The sequence below is a fragment of the Ciconia boyciana genome, chromosome 22, assembly GCF_034638445.1.
Source record: "Ciconia boyciana chromosome 22, ASM3463844v1, whole genome shotgun sequence".
Classification (NCBI taxonomy): Eukaryota; Metazoa; Chordata; class Aves; order Ciconiiformes; family Ciconiidae; genus Ciconia; species Ciconia boyciana.
The window spans coordinates 359,993-377,584 of record NC_132955.1 but is presented as its reverse complement, the minus strand read 5'-3'; the positions used below and the strand labels follow the sequence as shown (position 1 = coordinate 377,584).

At 54.1% G+C, this 17,592-nt stretch overlaps 1 protein-coding gene and 1 long non-coding RNA gene across 3 annotated transcripts; both read right to left on the bottom strand.

Annotated features, from left to right (window-relative positions):
• Positions 1-83: 83 nt before the first annotated feature.
• On the bottom strand, positions 84-9,684 carry VAT1 (vesicle amine transport 1). Of its 2 annotated transcripts, XR_012046052.1 has the most exons (7): positions 9,284-9,684; positions 7,433-7,640; positions 6,906-7,076; positions 6,731-6,820; positions 5,520-5,761; positions 4,203-4,431; positions 84-2,152 (listed from the first exon to the last, which is right to left on the bottom strand). XR_012046052.1 is itself a non-coding variant. In XM_072885633.1 (6 exons), exons 1-6 carry the CDS (start codon positions 9,617-9,619, stop codon positions 4,330-4,332), a joined length of 1,149 nt encoding a protein of 382 aa, XP_072741734.1. In that variant the 5' UTR covers positions 9,620-9,684; the 3' UTR covers positions 84-4,329. The 2 variants fall into 2 exon arrangements, 1 of the variants encoding a protein (XP_072741734.1); XM_072885633.1 differs by having other exon boundaries at positions 84-4,431.
• Positions 9,685-12,914: 3,230 nt separating this feature from the next.
• Positions 12,915-15,991, bottom strand: LOC140662402 (uncharacterized). Its single transcript, XR_012046072.1, has 4 exons — positions 15,683-15,991; positions 14,955-15,144; positions 13,204-13,406; positions 12,915-13,126 (listed from the first exon to the last, which is right to left on the bottom strand). It is a non-coding gene; the product is annotated as an uncharacterized lncRNA (long non-coding RNA).
• Between the last annotated feature and the right edge of the window lie 1,601 nt (positions 15,992-17,592).

Sequence of the window (17,592 nt, the reverse complement as noted above, 5' to 3'; positions counted from 1 at the left end):
GCCTGGAGAAGCAATAAAAGTGCCCCAGAGGCTGAGCTGGGGGCAGAGGGTTCATTCCAACAGAAGATTGAGCAACATACCACTGAGGGTTTTGTTATGCTTTAATTAACATTTGAAACACATAAGGCATATGGTAACATTAGACAGAGGAGCATTACACATTATAGTCATGTAGACAGCATTGGCACGCTTGCTTTTCTGTCCAACTTGGTTACACGCACAAAGCGGAATATATTTTTTAAACAAAGATTTTCCATGTGTCTGTAGGATGAGTATCACTCGTATCACATATCTGCAAATCAACACAACTCAGACAGTACAGACCAGACCACATGTTGTAAGAGGCTCAGAGTCTAATGCATTTCACATCACACTCATGTACTACTTGCCAGTCACACTTTGCCATCACCAGGGCTTAGCACACTAGAGACCTCATTAGGCAACAAGAGTGGTTTTACACCTATGATAGCAGCTGTAGTGGGCCAGGATCCTGCACCAATTAAAGCCTGAGGCCCACAATGCTTCTTACCTCTCCCTGGTCAATCAATTCGAGTTTAATACAGGCGTCCGAAATGAAATGTACAGCTAAACTCCTTCCCCCTCTCAGAGTACTTGGCAGGGGTCATGCTCCTCTGCGCAAGCCGAGGCTGCTTCCACTCCCTTCCCTTTCTGCAGTAAGCGTGCAACACAAGTGAGCCTGAGAGAAACCAAAGAGTCAAAAACTGCCTGGTGATAGCAAAGGAGTTGCATTTTGTCCCAGACCAGCAGTACCAGCCTGGGAAGGCAACTGCAGTAACGGCAGGGGCACTGGCACAGGCACCCCAGTGCCCAGCAGCCCCCCCAGGATGCCTCTCCTCTGCTCATGGACTCCTTACTCATGCTTTCCACTTGGACTCCTCACAGCACAACCTTCGGGTCAGACAATCAGCAAAATAAACATTAAATTGCACTTCTGATAGCTGGAATGGCACACGATAGCCGTTTAAGCACAGGAATCTCCCATTTCCTCCATAGCACAACTTTGCCCTAAACAGTTAAGCAACATTGAGTGGAATGATTTTTATCCCAGGGCTTTTGTTTTTTGCTTTGGTCCTTAGTATACAAACCTGCTGGTTAACTTTATTAAGACACTTGAAGTTGTTTTACATAGGTTCTATACTTATCAGCCCATAAAATGTTTGTCTATTTAAAAAAAAAAAACAAAAAACAAAACCAAAACCCAAGCAACCACAACCACCAAGAGCAGAGCATTGATCAGCGAGGCAGTGAAGAGCAAGGTTACATTTAATCTTGGTCTTTCTGTAGAAAACATTGTTGCTGCCAAGGGACATAAAACAGTCGGTGCTAAGCTCTAACAGATAGTAACTGCTTCGCACTCCTGCCCTGAGAAGGGCTTCAGGAACTTGTAGGTAGAAGACACACGAGCAGCTACCGAAGAGAGGTGGGAGCCAGGATTGTTTCCAGACAGCCGAGGCTGGGGCAGCAGATAAAGCCTCACCCGAGGACTGGCCGGAGCCACACCGCTGCCTGGGGGAGACAAGGGCTCTACGACAGCTCTTCTGGACTGGGGAGCACAGTACCACCAGGACGGCCCTGGAAAGGCTGTAATACATGGGAAGGGAGCGTCTTATTCACGGAAAGTCAGACTACATCACCAGTGTTCACAAAACAGAGCTAGCAAGAGTTGTAACAGGTTTTTGGCAATACTTTGAAAGGCCAGAATGGAAAAGGCTCCAGTGACTTCCTAGTCCTTACAGGCACGTAGAAGAAGGCACTGAGATACTGTTTTCTGTGGTGTACCGCAAGGCAGCATGTCAGAGGTGTCCTACGGGAAGCTGCAAGACTCCCGCTTTCCTCCTTCACGCTGCATCGGGAGGGATAGACTGCGAGAGCCTCGCTACGCTGCCTGATCCAAGGCCATCCAAGTAAGGCACTGAGCACGCGCTTAGCCAAGAGTAAAGCAAGGAGAGGATGTTACTGTGAAACATGATTTGATAGTTTTCCCCTTTACAAGTGTGCAGAACCTGAAGATGTGCAGGGTTGTGTGCCGTCTGAGCACGCTGCTCTTTCATCAAGGTGAAGTCCAGTTTCTCGGAGGAACAGGTCCAGACTTCCCATTTCAGCAATTTAGACAGTCCTTCTGTTGTCAGACCTGGTAAAGCAGCATTAGACACTGTTGGATTTAATCTAAATTAGCATGACGGGGCAGGCTGAAAGGAGAAGCAGCAAGATTTTGGATTCAGCAAGGTTAAGAGTTGTGCTTGTGAGTTTCCCCAGACCATGTTTATGAAGTTCACGTATCAAGTGCGAGAGATGGACTGACAAGGATCTGTGACGGGGCTCCAGCCCTCCTCTGAGGTCATAGGTAATGGGGTTGTTTTAACACGTACAGTTAGCCAGGGCAAGTCCCCCAGAGGCTGTGCCTACGCATTTCTAAAAGGCGGCAGAACTAGGGACTGAGCCCAAGCACCTCAAATACGAGCTGCACTGGTAGGTAGGAGCCCCACTGGAGGACAGAGCTGGCAGAGGAAGCAGCCACAGTCCTCACCTGCACAGGAACCCCCAGCCCTGCGCAGAGCTTGCCTGCTCTCGAGCAGCGGAGGGGCTTTGCATATGGGGGCACCTTCCCTCCTTGGGGTTTGGTTAAGCAGGACTCCTAGTAGTGAGGTTTTGCTCCTGGAGCCTGAGCTGTTCCATGATGGGCAGCTCTTCTTGGCGCCCTCAGGTTTAGCTTTTCAAATCCAAAATGAAGCCTAAAAGCCCGCAGCACCTACAATCCATGACAAAGCCTCAAAGCAAGCACAAACAGCACCAGTCAGCCAGGGCTGAAACCAGGGTCCAGCAGGAAGAGGGGGCACCACCCAGGACATTGAGTGCTCACAGAACGAGGCTGAGGTCTCTGCACAGCTACGTTTCCAAATGCACAGAAGAAAAGAGGAAGAGAAACCAAGTTCTGGTCTGGGAGGAGCACCCCAGGCAGTTCCTAAACCCTTGGCGCTGGAAGAGAGCCCAAGGGTCCCAAGACTTGCAGTTTCAAGGGGAAGAAGAGTCAAGCCCTACTGCAGCACTGAACCACGAGGTGAGAGCTGGTTTGAGTGGATATCTAACAAGCTAGCTAGAAGAGAATGGAAAGCGCAATTTGAACTGCTCAAGATGCCCAGGCCAAGAGGCTTGACAGAGCTGGGCAGTTTACCACCTACACCGGTAACTTGGCAATAGCTCTACTGAGTGGCGTGCCACAGAAAGAGCCAGCCCAGGCTCCCGGGAAGCAGGCTTACAGGACTGGTTCTTGCAGTTTGGGAAGTAACTTGCAACACCTCCCCAGCACGCAGGGCACAGCACAAAGCAAGCATTAAGAGGGGCTTATTTTGTTCTCATCTTGCTGAAGTCCGATTCAACACTGCAGCCCTTGGAAATACAAACACGAGGGTGAAGTTTAGCCTTAACAATACCAGCTTGGAGCCCAACATTAATAAAGCATGGAGCCAACATCAATTGTTCCAGTCATTTGAGACACAGTTGAGTCCTTATGGTCTCTAAAAATCAGACGCAGTTTAGATCTCCCTATACAGTTTGGAATCAGAAAATGGACAAGATCAAGTTATCCAATTGAAACTTTTCTTCTGTATTCAGACACAGCCCAGCCCAGCCTGCCAGGTTATTTGCCGACTGCACAGAGAAATGCCTGAAAATTAAGTGCAATATGCCATAGACTCCAAAATGCCAGGATGGTTATTTACAAGGCAAAGACAACGTGACCTGTTACTATCTGACTGGTGTTAGAGGCCTACGAAAGCAGAGGGGAGAGAGCGTGGTTAGTGTAAACAGAAGAGTAGCCCGTGCTAGAATTAAACTAGGCCAGGTGTGCTTTTCCTCTGACTGTTGAGGAAACATCCGAAGTTTGGCCCATTCTCCTGCTGAACAAGCTTCTCAAAGATGACAGCGCAAATGCTTCAGCAGGGCTACCTGGCACTTGCTAGAGTATATTACATCTTGACTTAACAGTGGCAGGCTATCCAGTTGTTAATCACCAACTGCCTGGAAGCTTCAGCTGCACTGCCAGAGGAAAATAAAGTTAGTTTGGAAATTCAGTGGAGAAAGAGGCAATTAGAAAAATGTACGAAATAAACAGGCTTCAAAACAGAGAGCTAGGGCAGGAGGCATATCTGGCAAAGGGTCAGTCACAACGAGAGCATGCAAACCTCATCTGAACTTTAACCACGATGTTCTTGTACTGGTGAAGATGGAAGCTACTGATCTGTCCATTTCCAGGTCCCAAAGATCAGGGAGTTAAACCATGAATTCACAATCTGCACACATCTCTTCTCCTTAGTTCTCTTCTTTTTTGGATTGTTCCTTGGGTGCTTCGGGAACCAGGATGACCTTTCCAACATTCTTCTTCTCTTGCATCTGCCTCATGGCATCTGCCACCTGGAAGCAACAGGAATCTCGTGAGACCCACACCCACCACGCAGTGCAGCTGTGCCCTTCCTGGGCCCCCTGGGCCACCCAGACTAGTCTGAGGGCAACCCAGGAGGCAGCTTTCCCAGTAGTCCAAGCAAGTGCCAAGCATTCGGTTGCCTCTGCACAGATGCATTTTGGACAGAGTTGGGCAGCTACCTCAGCCTGCCCACAGGAAACTGTCCTGAAGAATTCACACAGACCAACTGTAACATACACAAGGATGCTCTGCTACGCAAACCGTGGAAGAATGAAGTGTGTGTCCCCACAGCTTCCTTTCCAAACAGAGGGGAGCACTGTAGAAACCCAGCTAACAGCCAGAAGGACAGTGCTTCTACCATCTACACAACCGCAGAACAATACATGCATGGATTTTTATTATTATTTTTAAGCAAAACAGCACCTGGGCCAGGCCTGGAATCAACAGTTTTCCTTAAGCATTTGCATCAGACTGGTTCTCAGGTATTAACACCAACTGATCATTACCAAGTCCTTTGCTCCCCTGCAATAAGTCCTACCCCAGCAAAGGATTTCCAAGGGAAGAACCTGATTCTGCCTGGACACATCGATGCAACAACACTGAGCATAGCAGAGCTGCTGAAAAACCTGCTGCTCCCGTCCAACATCTTCATTCTGCTTCACTGCCTGGGCTCCTTTTCACTCATGGAAGGGCAGCAGCAACCTTCCCAGCTGTCTGCTTAATTACAGGGTGCAGACTCAGGGCAGTCTCCAGCCTGACGCACAACCCAGCCCCTCCATGGGCTGCTGCTGCCCACGCAGCACAGCTGAGCACCTGCCCTGTTCCCCAGGGACACTGGAGATTGTCTGGCATTGCCCAGCTCTGTGCACTGGAGCAGAAAAGCCCAGCCACTTTGCTCCCCCTTAATATCTTAAAAGGGAAAAGGCACTGAATGCCTGAGAACAGATGGTTATTAAACATTTGCAACAGTTCAGCCCCCATGAACAAGGTGCTCACACTGATCCAGAGCTCACTGGGCAGAAAACCATTGCCCAGTAATTTCTGTGTGCTGCCAGCCTATAGGCTAGCTCAGACTCACCTGATCAAAGGGCCATACAGAGTCTATTTTGGGCTTGATTTTGCCTTGACTGTACAGGTTAATCAGCTTGGCTACAACACCTCCGACAAGCTCAAATTCTTCATCCATATATCCAAGGTGGTAGCCGCACACAGCCTTGTTATGGTGTAGGAGCTGCAAGGCATTGATGCTGAACTGGTTCCACCAGGTTTTAGCCATAGCCACGAGGTTCTTCTTCTGCCCAGTGAGCAAGTTTGCTACCCCTAAAAAGAAAGCAAGCCACAGATGAGCTGGAATCAACACAACGAGAGGCAGTGAGCATCCCATGTAACAGCTCAGACAATACAAAGGGAACAGCCGCTCACACAGCGATGGAGGACAGAGGTGAGAAGTGGATCACATCAGGATCTCCCAGTCGACCTTCAGTGGAAACAGGTACCTGCCTCAGCCTCAAGGTACACAGAATTTGGATTATTGGCACTCACATATTGCAAAAATATAGAACAACTCCTCTCTTAAGAGGGTGGCAGCAGCAGCACAGCTAGAGCGAGTGCTGGCAGAGGCAAGAGAGGGTTACAAGTCACATCCAGCCAGGCTGGCAGGACAGCACTCCCCTTTTCCTACAGCCAGGCTTCTTCAGGGGAGCCACACGCTGCAATGGCTGGGACAACAGAAGCAGCACACTGGTGCAAGTGTCTGGAATCCCACTGGGGGTTGTGTGAGGGCTTTGTCTACGGGACAAAAATCACAGTGTTTCAGGGCTGGGGAATGGAGAGATAAGTATTCAATAGCCTCAAACCTCATCACCCACACATCCTCTAGAAGAAAAGCAAGGCTCTATTAGTGCTGTGCATTAAGTCAGCCTGGACAAAGCAGCTGTGCCAGCGTTCCTCCGTGAGGACATTCCAGCTTCCCCTGCAGGCACCGGCTCGTACTCGAAGAGAGATCTTGCCATGGGAGGGAAGAGCCTTGGAGCCTGTGACCAGAACTCTTGGGACAAGGCACAAATCTCACTCCCCTCAGTGCCTCACCCAGGTGAAGCATCCTAAAGGCCTTCGTGAAATAACAGAACTACACCACACGCAGCAATCAGCAACGGTGATGCTCCCTCACAGCTGTGCGTCCAGGCACGGAGCAGCGCAGGGCATTCCCATGTGGATCCGCACCCACCCTGCCATCACACGGTCCCTCCTATGCAGGAGCTGGGGTTTGGGCACACTGCTCACACTTACCATAAGTGATGAGTTTGCCCATTGGCTTCAACAGGTTAAATGCTTTGGACGTATCGGATCCTCCCAGGGGGTCCAGGACAATGTCAACACCTAGAGGGAATTGAAAGTAACTAGAAGTTTCTTTGCACTTGAAAGAAATGCAGGACAGTTGTAGGAGTCCTCCACCACACGGTACCTTTGGGAGAGATTTTCCGGACCTCCTCTGCGTAATCCATCGTTCTGTAGTCAATGGGGTGAGCGACTCCGCTCTCCTTGAGTGAATCATGCTTGGAGGCAGATGCTGTGCCAAAAATGGTGACATTTTCTACAGTCTTGCACAGCTGGATGGCAGCAGTTCCCACACCACCTGAAAACCAGCAGTGAGAAAGACTTAGAAGGAAACAGCCCCAGCAGTCAGAAAAGCCTCTGGATAGGTAAATTATCTCTGCTTGTACCGATTGCACAGCGCTGGGAGGGTATGGAATAAAGGCCTTGCCTGGGGCAGGCTGATGTCTGTGACGCACGCTGGGGGAGACCGACTCTGGCTGCTGGGAAATGGCTTCAGCGTTTGCCGGCGCCTGGGTCAGTGTGAAGCCTGCGTCTCTGGCAGGCGACATTTTGTCAGTCCAGCCCCGTTCTGATTGCTTCCTCACCCGTGCTACCCATTCAGAAGCTGCATGTTGAGGCCAAGAGTCTCAGCATGGGCTGGCAAGAGCTATTTACCTGCAGCCATGTGGATGAGGACACTCTGGTTGGGTCTCAGGTTTCCAAAGTCAAACAGGATCATGTAGGCAGTGATGTAGTTGACAAGAAGGGCAGCCGCTTCCTCGAAGCTCATCCCCTCAGGCATCAGGAAAGTCTGACTAGCTGGCACGTTCACGACTTCTTGCCAGAGCCCTGACCTAGCCAGGACCATTACCTTATCGCCAACCTAAAAATCAAACAGAGGACAAGGGGGTCTGAAACAAGCCCCAGGCTAGCAGAAGTCATCGCACCCTTGCCCTCTGTATGCCAGGGCCAGGTACACGTGCGCTGTTCTCTGTGCAGAGGTCTGCAGGGACTGCAGCACCCCGGGCTTGGGCGGGAGCCCACAGCCTGCGCTCCACTCATCGGGCAAACTGCACGGCAGCACAGCACCTCTCGCCACAGACCTGGGCACACGCCAGGAGCCTCAGAGGGGCCGCAGGCGCCCCAGGCTCTGGCTTGCACCCAGCCTGCTGCCTGACTGCCAGCTGCCCAAACCAACAGACCCCCAACAAGGTAAGAGGGATGGGGGTCATGTCCTGCCCTCCCTGCCCAAGCTGGGAGCAGGAGTCTGAACACCATGAAATATTACCACTGCCCCTTGCAAGGATCATTCTGCCAAAAGGCAGGAGGCTTGGGGCAATGCTTAACAGGATCAACCCTGGAAAAAGCACGTCCAACCTTAGGAAGACCTCCCAGGTCTAAGCCTTAGGCCTGACGTCTGAGGTATCCCCCAAAATCTGCTCTTATCCCACTGGGCAAGAAACATCTGCTCGCTGTGCAACCGGGAGGAGACAGCAAAACACCAAGCAGTTGTATCAGCAAGCAGACAAGAGACAGAGCCAAGGCAGCGAGCAGAAAGGCTCCTCGGTGTGTGGGTTTGGCATTTACACTTGAATAAACCAAGATGTTTTCCTGGAGGGGAGGGAATCATCTCTGACACACTAGTTTTTTTTGAGACACTTTGTTTTGCTGGTTGTGCACCCAAGAATCATCTTAAAGCACCATAATCACAACAGCCCTAAGACCCAAAGGTCTGGGACACGCAGAGCCAACTCCTCTGTCCCCTGAGTTGCTAGCAATGCAGCGGCCACAGGCTCACGGGCCACAAACCCAGCACCAAGAACAACCAACCTGCTCGTGCCCACCCCTCACCACCCTCAGATGGCTCTGGACAACTCTGCAGCAGCTGGAGCTGTTTCCTTCCACGTTCATGCAGTTTAAGAGGTCGGTCACAAACGCCTTCACGCTTTAGCCCAACATCCTTCTAGCACTCGCCACTACCAAGGAAATTTTCCACATGCAAATAGACCCGGCAGTCCCCAAGGCACACGGCCGCTTCCAGCTTTCCCCCACGACTCCAGGCCCCAAAGCCCCCGGCCCTCAGGGTGGGTGGGCAGGCAGCGATGCTCTTGCCGCCCCGGGGGCTGGGTCAGCATTTCGCGGGGCGAGGGCAGCCCGGGCCCCCGGAGGCTTGGCCGGGGCGGGCCGGGCCGGGCAGGGCCGTCCTGCCCACGCAGCCCCTTTGTCCGGGGCTTTGTCTGCGCCGGCCGCCGCGGAGCCTCCGCAGGCGCGGTCGCGACGGACGCTTCCCGCGCGGCCCCGCCGGGGCCAGGCCGCCCGCCCCGCCGGGGAACGCCGGCCCCGGCGGAGGGACGGGCACCAGCCCGCCGCCGCCTCCCGCCCGTGCGGCGGCCGGGCCGGGGCTGCCGGCAGCGGGCCCGCCGGGGGCGGCCGGGGCTCGGGGCCGGAGCTCGGGGCCCGGGCGGGGCCGGCAGGGCGGGGCCACCGCAGTGCGGCGGGGCCGGGCCGGGCCGGGCCGTCCCTCACCTGTCGGTCGCGGACGCCGTCGCCGAGGGCGCGGACGGTGCCGGCGCACTCCATGCCGGGGCAGACGGGCGGCGGCGGCAGCCGGTCGTACAGCCCCTGCCGCGCCATCAGGTCGGCGAAGTTGAGGCCGCAGGCGCGGACGCGCACCGAGACCTCGCCGGGCCGCGGGCCGCCACCGCGCCGCGCCTGCACCTTCACTTTGTCGTAGCCGCCGAAGCCCGTCAGCACCAGCGCCCGGTGCTCGGCCGTCTCCCCCCCGCCTGCCGGCGGCTCGGGGCCGGGGGTCTGCTCGGGGGCGGGGGCGGCGGCCGGGGCCGGGGCCGGCTCAGCGGACATGGCGGAGCGGAGCGGAGCGGCGGGAGCGGCTGCGGGCGCGGGGCGGCGGCGGGCGGGGAAAAGCCGGGGCGCGGGGCGCGGCCGGGGGGCGGAGCGGAGGCGGGCCGGGCCGGCGCGGAGCGGAGCGGCGCCGCGGCGGGCGGGGCGGGGCTGTCCCCGGTCCGCCTCCCGGCCCCGGTCCCGGCCCCGGCCCCGGCCCCGGCCCGGCCGCCCCTCCGCAGCCCGGTGTCCCGGGGGAGGCCTCGCCCCGCCCCGCCGCGCCACCACCGCTCCCTCCCCGCGACCGGCCCCGGCGTCCTCCCCGGCTCCGGCCCCCGCCCCGCCGCCGAGGGGACGCTTCCCCGGCGGGGCTGAAGCCGGTGCCAGGGGATGAGGGGAGCGGAGCGGAGCGGGGATCTGCGCGTCTGCCCGCCGCCGGCGTGTGCGGAGCCGCAGCAGCCCCGGCCTTCGTCACTGAAAGCCCCTCGGGCCGCGGCCCTCGGCCCCCGCGCTGCGGATGCCGCTTTGCGGAGCCTGCCCGGCCGCGCTGCCTTGCGTCTTGAGTCTCCCTCCCTCCGTGCCCTTTTTTTTCTTTTTTTTTTTTCCCCTAAATGATTCCTTTCAAGCAAACAAACCGCTTGCATCTTTTCCGGAGACACGTTTGAAATGGCTGTTTTGCTGCAGTGTCATCTCGCTGAGTTACTTCTACAATTTATTGTGAGTAACTGATGTCACTTGCAGGGAGGTTTCATAAACATCCCTCTGCTCGTAGCCCTGGGATGGCTGCATGTGGCAGAGATGCGGCATGGACTGGCCCACAGACAAGAGGGAGGAGGAGAGCTCTAGTCCTGTAACTAAAGACAAATAAATAAGCAGGGGGCGTAGACGGATCGATGGATCCAGCCTCTTCCTGCTCATGGAGCATCTGCCAGCAGACAGCAGCCCTCTCCATGAATCCACCAGTCAGGTCTGTGTCCAGCTCCCGTGTATCACACTTGCCATCAAGACTGCTGATTCAGTGCGGTTCTGTGTGTGAAGAGCGCAGCTGGATCCACGCCTCGCTTGTCTGCTGTCTGGTGAACGCATCCTCCTCCCTAAGGACTGGCAGCCATTGCAGGGTGACCACTCAAGCATACAAGTCAAAGAGCCCCTGAAAAAGAAAAATATCCACCCCCAAAAAGAAAGCAAAGACCACCCGAAGGATAATCAAAACATGTACTGGGGAAGTTTCTGTGTCACTCCAGTGCTCCAGAATTCCCAAGCCAAGAGAAACCTGGCACAATGCCTGCTCTGGGCAGGGCACTCCCAGCGCTGCTGACAGCATTTGATGTAAGGCTCTGGCCAGCCCGCGGATTAGCAAACCCCAGCGTTTCCAGGGGCTTTGTTTGCGACAGCAGCCCCGCTCTTCACACGAATGCAGTCTGCTGACCAAGGCCAGCAGGAGTTTTGCATGAATGTGGCCTTGTCCTGCAGGGCTGTGCTCCAGGCTGGGCTGGCCCTGCTCAGGAAGTGGAGCACAAAGGCAGGAAAGCAGCCAGGAGGGCAAAGGCCTGGAGCAGGCTGCACATCATCTGGCTCTGCTGTGTGGCATATTTATGGGTGTTTGGATGGCTGCAGTGGGAACAAGGAGGAGGCTCATGTCCAGTTGCACGACAGGACCACAGTCCGGCTTGGACAGTTACTTTACAGCTTGCTTTGCTGTTGCCCAGCTCTGAGAAATACAGGTGTGCCTTCCTGATGTCTGGGCATCTCCCACGCCCAAAATTAGGAAGCAGCAGTCAAAGCACAATCCTCTGTCTCCTACTGCTCTTCCTAGGAGCTTTCCTAGCATTTGTCCTTTCAGTGATTTATTTTCACAGTTGTCAAGGCTCTTGTGGTGCATGAAACATGCTGGCCAGGAGGGAGCCCCCATAGACACCTGAGATGAGGGGATGGCTCCCAAAGGCTCAGAGAATGGTAGATGAAGGCAGTGGGATTTGGGAGTCAGACTCCTCTTCTGCTAGACTGCTCCAGCTCTGTGCAGCTCTAAAGCAGATTAGACAGAGGTATTTTTGCGTAGTGGCAGGTCTGTTTGATTGGGCACGCTGCCTTTGTCTCTTTTGTGCTCCTGAGTCAATCTTTCCTTATCAGCTCAGTTTAGTAACATTTTCCCTGTAAATCTTACTTTACCCAGTTCAGCTTGTGTTCTGCTGTGGTAGTTTTTCCGCTGTATTTAAGCTGCAGATTTAAGAGGGACAGGTCTGGCTAGTCACTGCTCTGGAGTGTTGGTGCGGGTGAAGTGCTGCTGTTTGCAGGGAGCGGACAGGGCGGTGCCGGTGCACGTGCTCGGGCTGGGCGTTCGCAGCTGGCATGCTCTGAGCTTGCAGATCTGCGATCCCCAGCACAGCATGGCGGCTGGCTGCCGCCCACCGGGGACGGGACACTGGCGTGGGCTAGCAAGGGGAAGCGTTAGCCAGAGAAAATAACAAGTTTTCCCAGTGGAATTGGTGCTCGCTCCTCCACCCCATTTTTCAGCAAGCTGTCCAAATGTGGGCTTTCGCTGCACAGGAGCACGCAGCCAAGGCACTGGGGCCTTCTGAATGGCGCTGACTTGTGATTTACAGCCAGAGGTAGGCACGGGCCACCGAGGAAACTGTTCTCATTATCTCTCTCCCAGATGCTCAGCTTTCCAATAGCCCTGTGCCTCACCCTGCGCTCCCTGCCTGCTTTTTTGCAGCCTCCTGCTGCTCCCCCCCCCACCCCCGAGCCTCTGGCAGCGGGCGAGGAGGATGTGCCCACAGCAGGAGCGGTGCCAGCCCACCCTGCCTGGCTCTTTGTTCGACCTCTAACAGTCTTTGTTCCACCTCTCCTCTGCTCTCAAGGACACCGGAACAATGAACAGGCAGGAGATAAGGAAGCCTGGCAGCAGTTTGCCCGTCAGCAGCCTGTGGGAGCTCGGCCTTGACCCCGGGGCTCACTCAGGACAGACCCTGGGAGATCCAGGCCCACAAAAGCCTTCCCTCACCCAGCCAGGCTGCCCGAGACCCTGCTCAGGGCCGGCGGCTGACTGCCTGGCCGTGGGGCATCTCCACACCCGGCTGCAGGCAGAGCGCTCGGAGCTGAGGTTTCCCACTCCCGCTCAGGCCCTGACCTGGTGCCACCATCTCCCAGCTTCCGCCGCTCTGCCGGTGCTGCCCACGCTCCCCGTGACCACCAGCTCCCAGGCCACCCCCAGCTGCAGACCAGCACAGGGGGTTGGCTCTGGAAGGGGCTGTGGAGCTGTGGCCAGACCCCACGGGGTGCCAGGGACCAAAGTGACGTTTTTAGGGCTGTATAGTTTGGCTCCCTGGATCTACAGCAAGTGTTGACCTCAATCCATCTACCTGGGTTTGTCGGGAGCTCAAGAGAGAGGTTCCTCCTGCCTCTATTCTGCCTTTTCTTCACCTGTGTCTGCAGGGTGTTGGGATGCACACAGAGGTAGACACAGACGAGGTCTCCCAGCTCCATCACACGTACCAGGAATGCTGTGCCTCCTGGATGACACCGTGCCTGTATCACAGTAAATTATGTTTAGATTTGACAGGTAGAGCAGCGGGTGAAGAGATCTGACAACCCCTCAGACGTACCTGCCACTCACAGCCACAGTTCCCTGCGCTGCTGTTTTGATCACAGAGACAATGGAGGCGATTGTCAAGCGGTAACTGATGCTCAGTGAATGTCAGTTCACTCCTCATGGTGACAGCAGACTGAAGAAAGCCTCCCAGCACAGAGTATCATTCCCACAAAGAACACTGCCTTAGCTGGGCTGAGGCTGCTCCGCCGTCTTCCCCTGCACAAACCCAAACAGCAGAGGCTGAGGAAGCAGCACAAGCAAGGGGCATGGCGGGTGCGAGGCTGGTTTCCAGGTGTGCACAGAACAGCATCCCACCATGTCCTCCTCTGGAGGCAGGCACCTTCTCGATCGTGGTCCTGGGAGAAACCCTGTGAAATGAGAATCCTTCTTCTTAACCTTCCACCACAGCATCAATAATTCACTGCCAATTATAGTCCCAAAATTACAGGCTTAGCACATCCACCTGCTGTGCATCCATTAGAAGCCGATTATTTGGTCAGCATGTCTTTCCTCGCTGAAAATGCACAAACTTCCCCTCCCTGTGCTCATTGCAGCTTTCAAGGGCCTAGGTAACCATACGACATGCAGGACTGGGTAGCATGGTGTGTGCGTTGCAATGGGAGATGGTTTTCTCTGCACCACTGAAAACTCTGCAGCCGCTCAAGGACCCTGGTTCCTGGCAAGTCCCCGCACTGCTGCGCACTGACAGTGCCAGCTGCTCGTCGTTCCCCCGCGTCACCCCAGGCACATAAGCTGCTTTGCAAGGAAAAGCAAGTACGGTACTGAAACACAGCAGGGCACAGCAGTGGGCAGTGGAGCCCGAGAGCCGCACCTGCGCCCAGCCCGGCTGGAGCAGCCCCCGTGGGAAGCCCCATCCCTCAGACTGCAGCAGGGACCTTCCCGCCGGCCTGCGGCCCCGCCGCGTTAAGGGAGGGACGCGACCCCAGCCCGGGCACGCACAGCCCGTAGGATGCTGCCTCACTGTGTTGGGCCTGCTTAAAGGAAGACTTTATAAAGAAAGCCATTTTTCCACAATTTGTGTTTGGGATATGCAATTCATGTTTGAAACTAAATGGAAAAGAAACTGAAGTTTCAAGGATTTGTTTCTGTTCATCCCCTGCCCTCCCCATTTCCACCATTCTCCACAGGAGAAAGAATTGCAAAACTGGAAATATTTCATTTTGACGAGTGATTTCAAACACCGAGGTGGTGGAGATCACTCCTGCTGCTGGAGAAACCATTTCCACTGAGCACCTCCTGCCAGGGAGCATCCAGCTGAGCTCGCTCCCTCACCCCAACAGCCGGTGCTGTGTGCTGGAGCCAGAGCTGGAGCCGCAACCATGCTGGCAGTGGCCGGCAGCCGAGGCAGAAAGGGTGCGATGGGAACGACCGTGTGCGCGCTTGCAGTGCCTCCACCCAGAGCAGGGCAAGGGGAAGGCCAGCGCCGAGGTGGAAGCTGCATTTCAAGTAGCTGGATCCAGCATGGGAGGGGACGTGTGTGGCAAGAAGGTTTCCACACCCAAGGGGACAGAATCAGAGCGTCAGCTATTTTCCTCCTCCCGCCCTGACCCTCCTTGTGTGCCTTCGGTGCTGCAAGCCCCTGCCCCTCCAAGGAGCCTCTCGTTCCTTGCAGGAGAGCGATCAGTCTGCAGCCAACCTGTGGAGTCCCCAGACCCCCACATGTCTCTCCAGCTGGTGCTGGGCCTGATGAATCCTAAGGAGACGTGTCCTGAGAGAGAGAGGGGAAAAAAGGGAGCTGCTTACCTCCAGAGGAGCACTACAGAGGCTCCAGATCACTTTCTCGATACAGAGAAATCCGCAGCAGTGATTGTGGTATGGTGCCTCCTCAGCCTGCAACACACATGCTCCAACTGCAGCCTTTCCAGCAGAAGCCTTGCCAGTTGAATGCCTCCTTGCTTTAATCCCCGAGATTGCTGAAGGATGCTGCTTTCATCTGATAGCATTTATGGACCGTTATAATGAGCTTTGGCTTGCTGAGATAAATTAAATTGCTCACCCAGAGGTGCAAACTTCATTAATGCCAGCAGTGAGTCAGATCAGCGTTATTCTAGCACAGAATGTAAACAGGCTGGACACATGAAAGGGGATTTAGCTGGGATTTTTTTTCTTTCTTTCTTTTAACCTTCCTAATTGCTGTTGATCTGTATCTTTTTGCTGCATGTGTTCAAACTCTACTGCATCTCCACCTCTTCATCTTCTAGGGGAAACCATCAAATAACACACCATTCGGGACTGAATTATTTAACTGCTGAGTGTTAACAGTTAGCAATACCCTGCAGTTTTGCCTGGCAAGTTTCTAGCTCTTTCACATATTTGACAAGTCCAAAAAGATACTTAAGACTAGATCTGAAGAGAAATGAAAGTGTCCCTAATTTCTGTCCCAGTTTAGAGGCTTACCAGTGGAAACAAGATGTTGCAGACCAAGACAAACAGCGCAGAAAAGATACGTACGAAGTTAACAATGCACGCACCATGAAAATATAGAGAAAGTGTCTCTGCAGAATGTGATGGGCATGAGCTCTCTCTGTGTCTTCAGGGGTGACACGCATGCATCTTGCAGGGTTGATAGCCATACGACAGAGTGCAGGAGACTCCTCACTCGTTACATTCACCTGCTTCGTCACATCTAAAATCAGGTCCAGAGCCTGTGACTGGCTGTGGAGGACCAGACTTCGAGGCCTTGTGCAGGCACAAGAACAAGATGTCACAGGCTCCAGGTTTCAGCCTGTGGGTCCTTTGGGAAATGTTGGTTTCTCCCAGTACATTTCCTCAGTACAGGTCTTGAGGACATCTTCTAATTTCTGTGTACAGGAAATAACACAAACATAGCACAATAAAGTTAATTCATAATAGCGATTATAGTCCCTGAGAGTGTGGATCAGCAAGGGAGCCTCTAGCCACTGGGGAAGCATGTTCAGGAGCAAATGTGTGGGAGCCATCTGTTGCCTCACCATACGTGGTGATAGTCACAGCATGTCTCTCTCCGCATCCTATTCTGAAAATTTACACCATGACTGTAGGTTGCCTAACATATTTTGCAAGTGTTGCCTGCCAAAAGGTGCATTGCACCAAATGGGACACAAGGCTCAGCAGTGACAGTGCCCCAAGTGGCTCTGAGCAAAAGGCACTCAGCTGCTTTCCCTCCCCGGGGGAAGTCCAATGTGGGTCTTGAGTATTCACTACAGAAAGTTTCCCGCTTCCGCTGAAGCAGGGTCACAATAATCTGTTGGTTGGAAGCAAAAAACTAATTCCTGTTGAGAAATACGGTGAAAAGCTCTCAGAAGAAAGGGTATTGGCCAGGGGAACAGCTTGCTCAGGTGACACCTATGGCCACCCAGCACTCTGTTACCTGCAGTGGCCCACACAGTGACCTTTTCTTTCTGCTCCTCCACATAAAAGCTGAGCGACATGCACACATATAAGAAAGCCAAAAAACCCTACCGGGCTTACAAAACATGACACAGTGCTGCACAAGCTCCTTTCCCTGAGGAGGGTGGAAGGAAACAAGCATGTGACAGTTACTCACCACATTGCTTAAGGCAAGACTGGGAGGCACGGAGATGCTGCAGCAATACACATCGCAAAGCTACAGAATGAGGAACTGACTGACAACAGTTTCCTGGACCATATAATGCAGGAGTCAGACCAGCTGAGGACGCGAGCTATGCTACCGTGATCCCAGGACAGCCTCATCCCCTCTGCTCCGAGGTCTTGCCTGGTATGTGATGATCAGATGAGGGGGGGACCTGAATTCTTGTTTGACCAGCTGAATGTGCTCAGAACACACCTTCAGCCCCCCTTGCACTTGGCCCCTGCCCTGGGGGTGCATCCCAAGACACGGGACCTGTGTGGCCCATGCCCACGCAAAGGAGTGCAGGCAGCCAGCTCTTCAAAGCGCACGCTGACCAAGGCTGACGTGTCCCGGCCGGTGCTTGGCTGGCAGGCCCAGCAGAAAGCAAAGCAGCACTCGGAACCAGTGGGTACCTGTATGGCACCATGCCTTGCACCATGTCTCTGTTCTTTACTCATCCCTACTTCATGCACAGCACCAGGATTTATATATGAAAAATGTCAGCTATTTCAGCAAAAACAAACTGCCCCCTCAGTCCATGAATAAATCCGGTTTCACTGCCAAAACATTTTAATTTCCACTTCTTCAGACTTGCTTTGTCTTCATTGTCTCTATTTGTACTGCATTTTGTGACAGACAGCTTGTCTCTGACAAATGAAAGTTCTCCATTACAGTAAATCTTTCTGCAATATGGCCAGCAAAATATTAGCAGTATAGAAGCCTTTCCTTTTTCAGTAATTCTGCTAATTCAAATCACTGCCTGTAATTTATAGATGCACCGTCCGCACCCGGGGGAGAACAGAAAGCAGA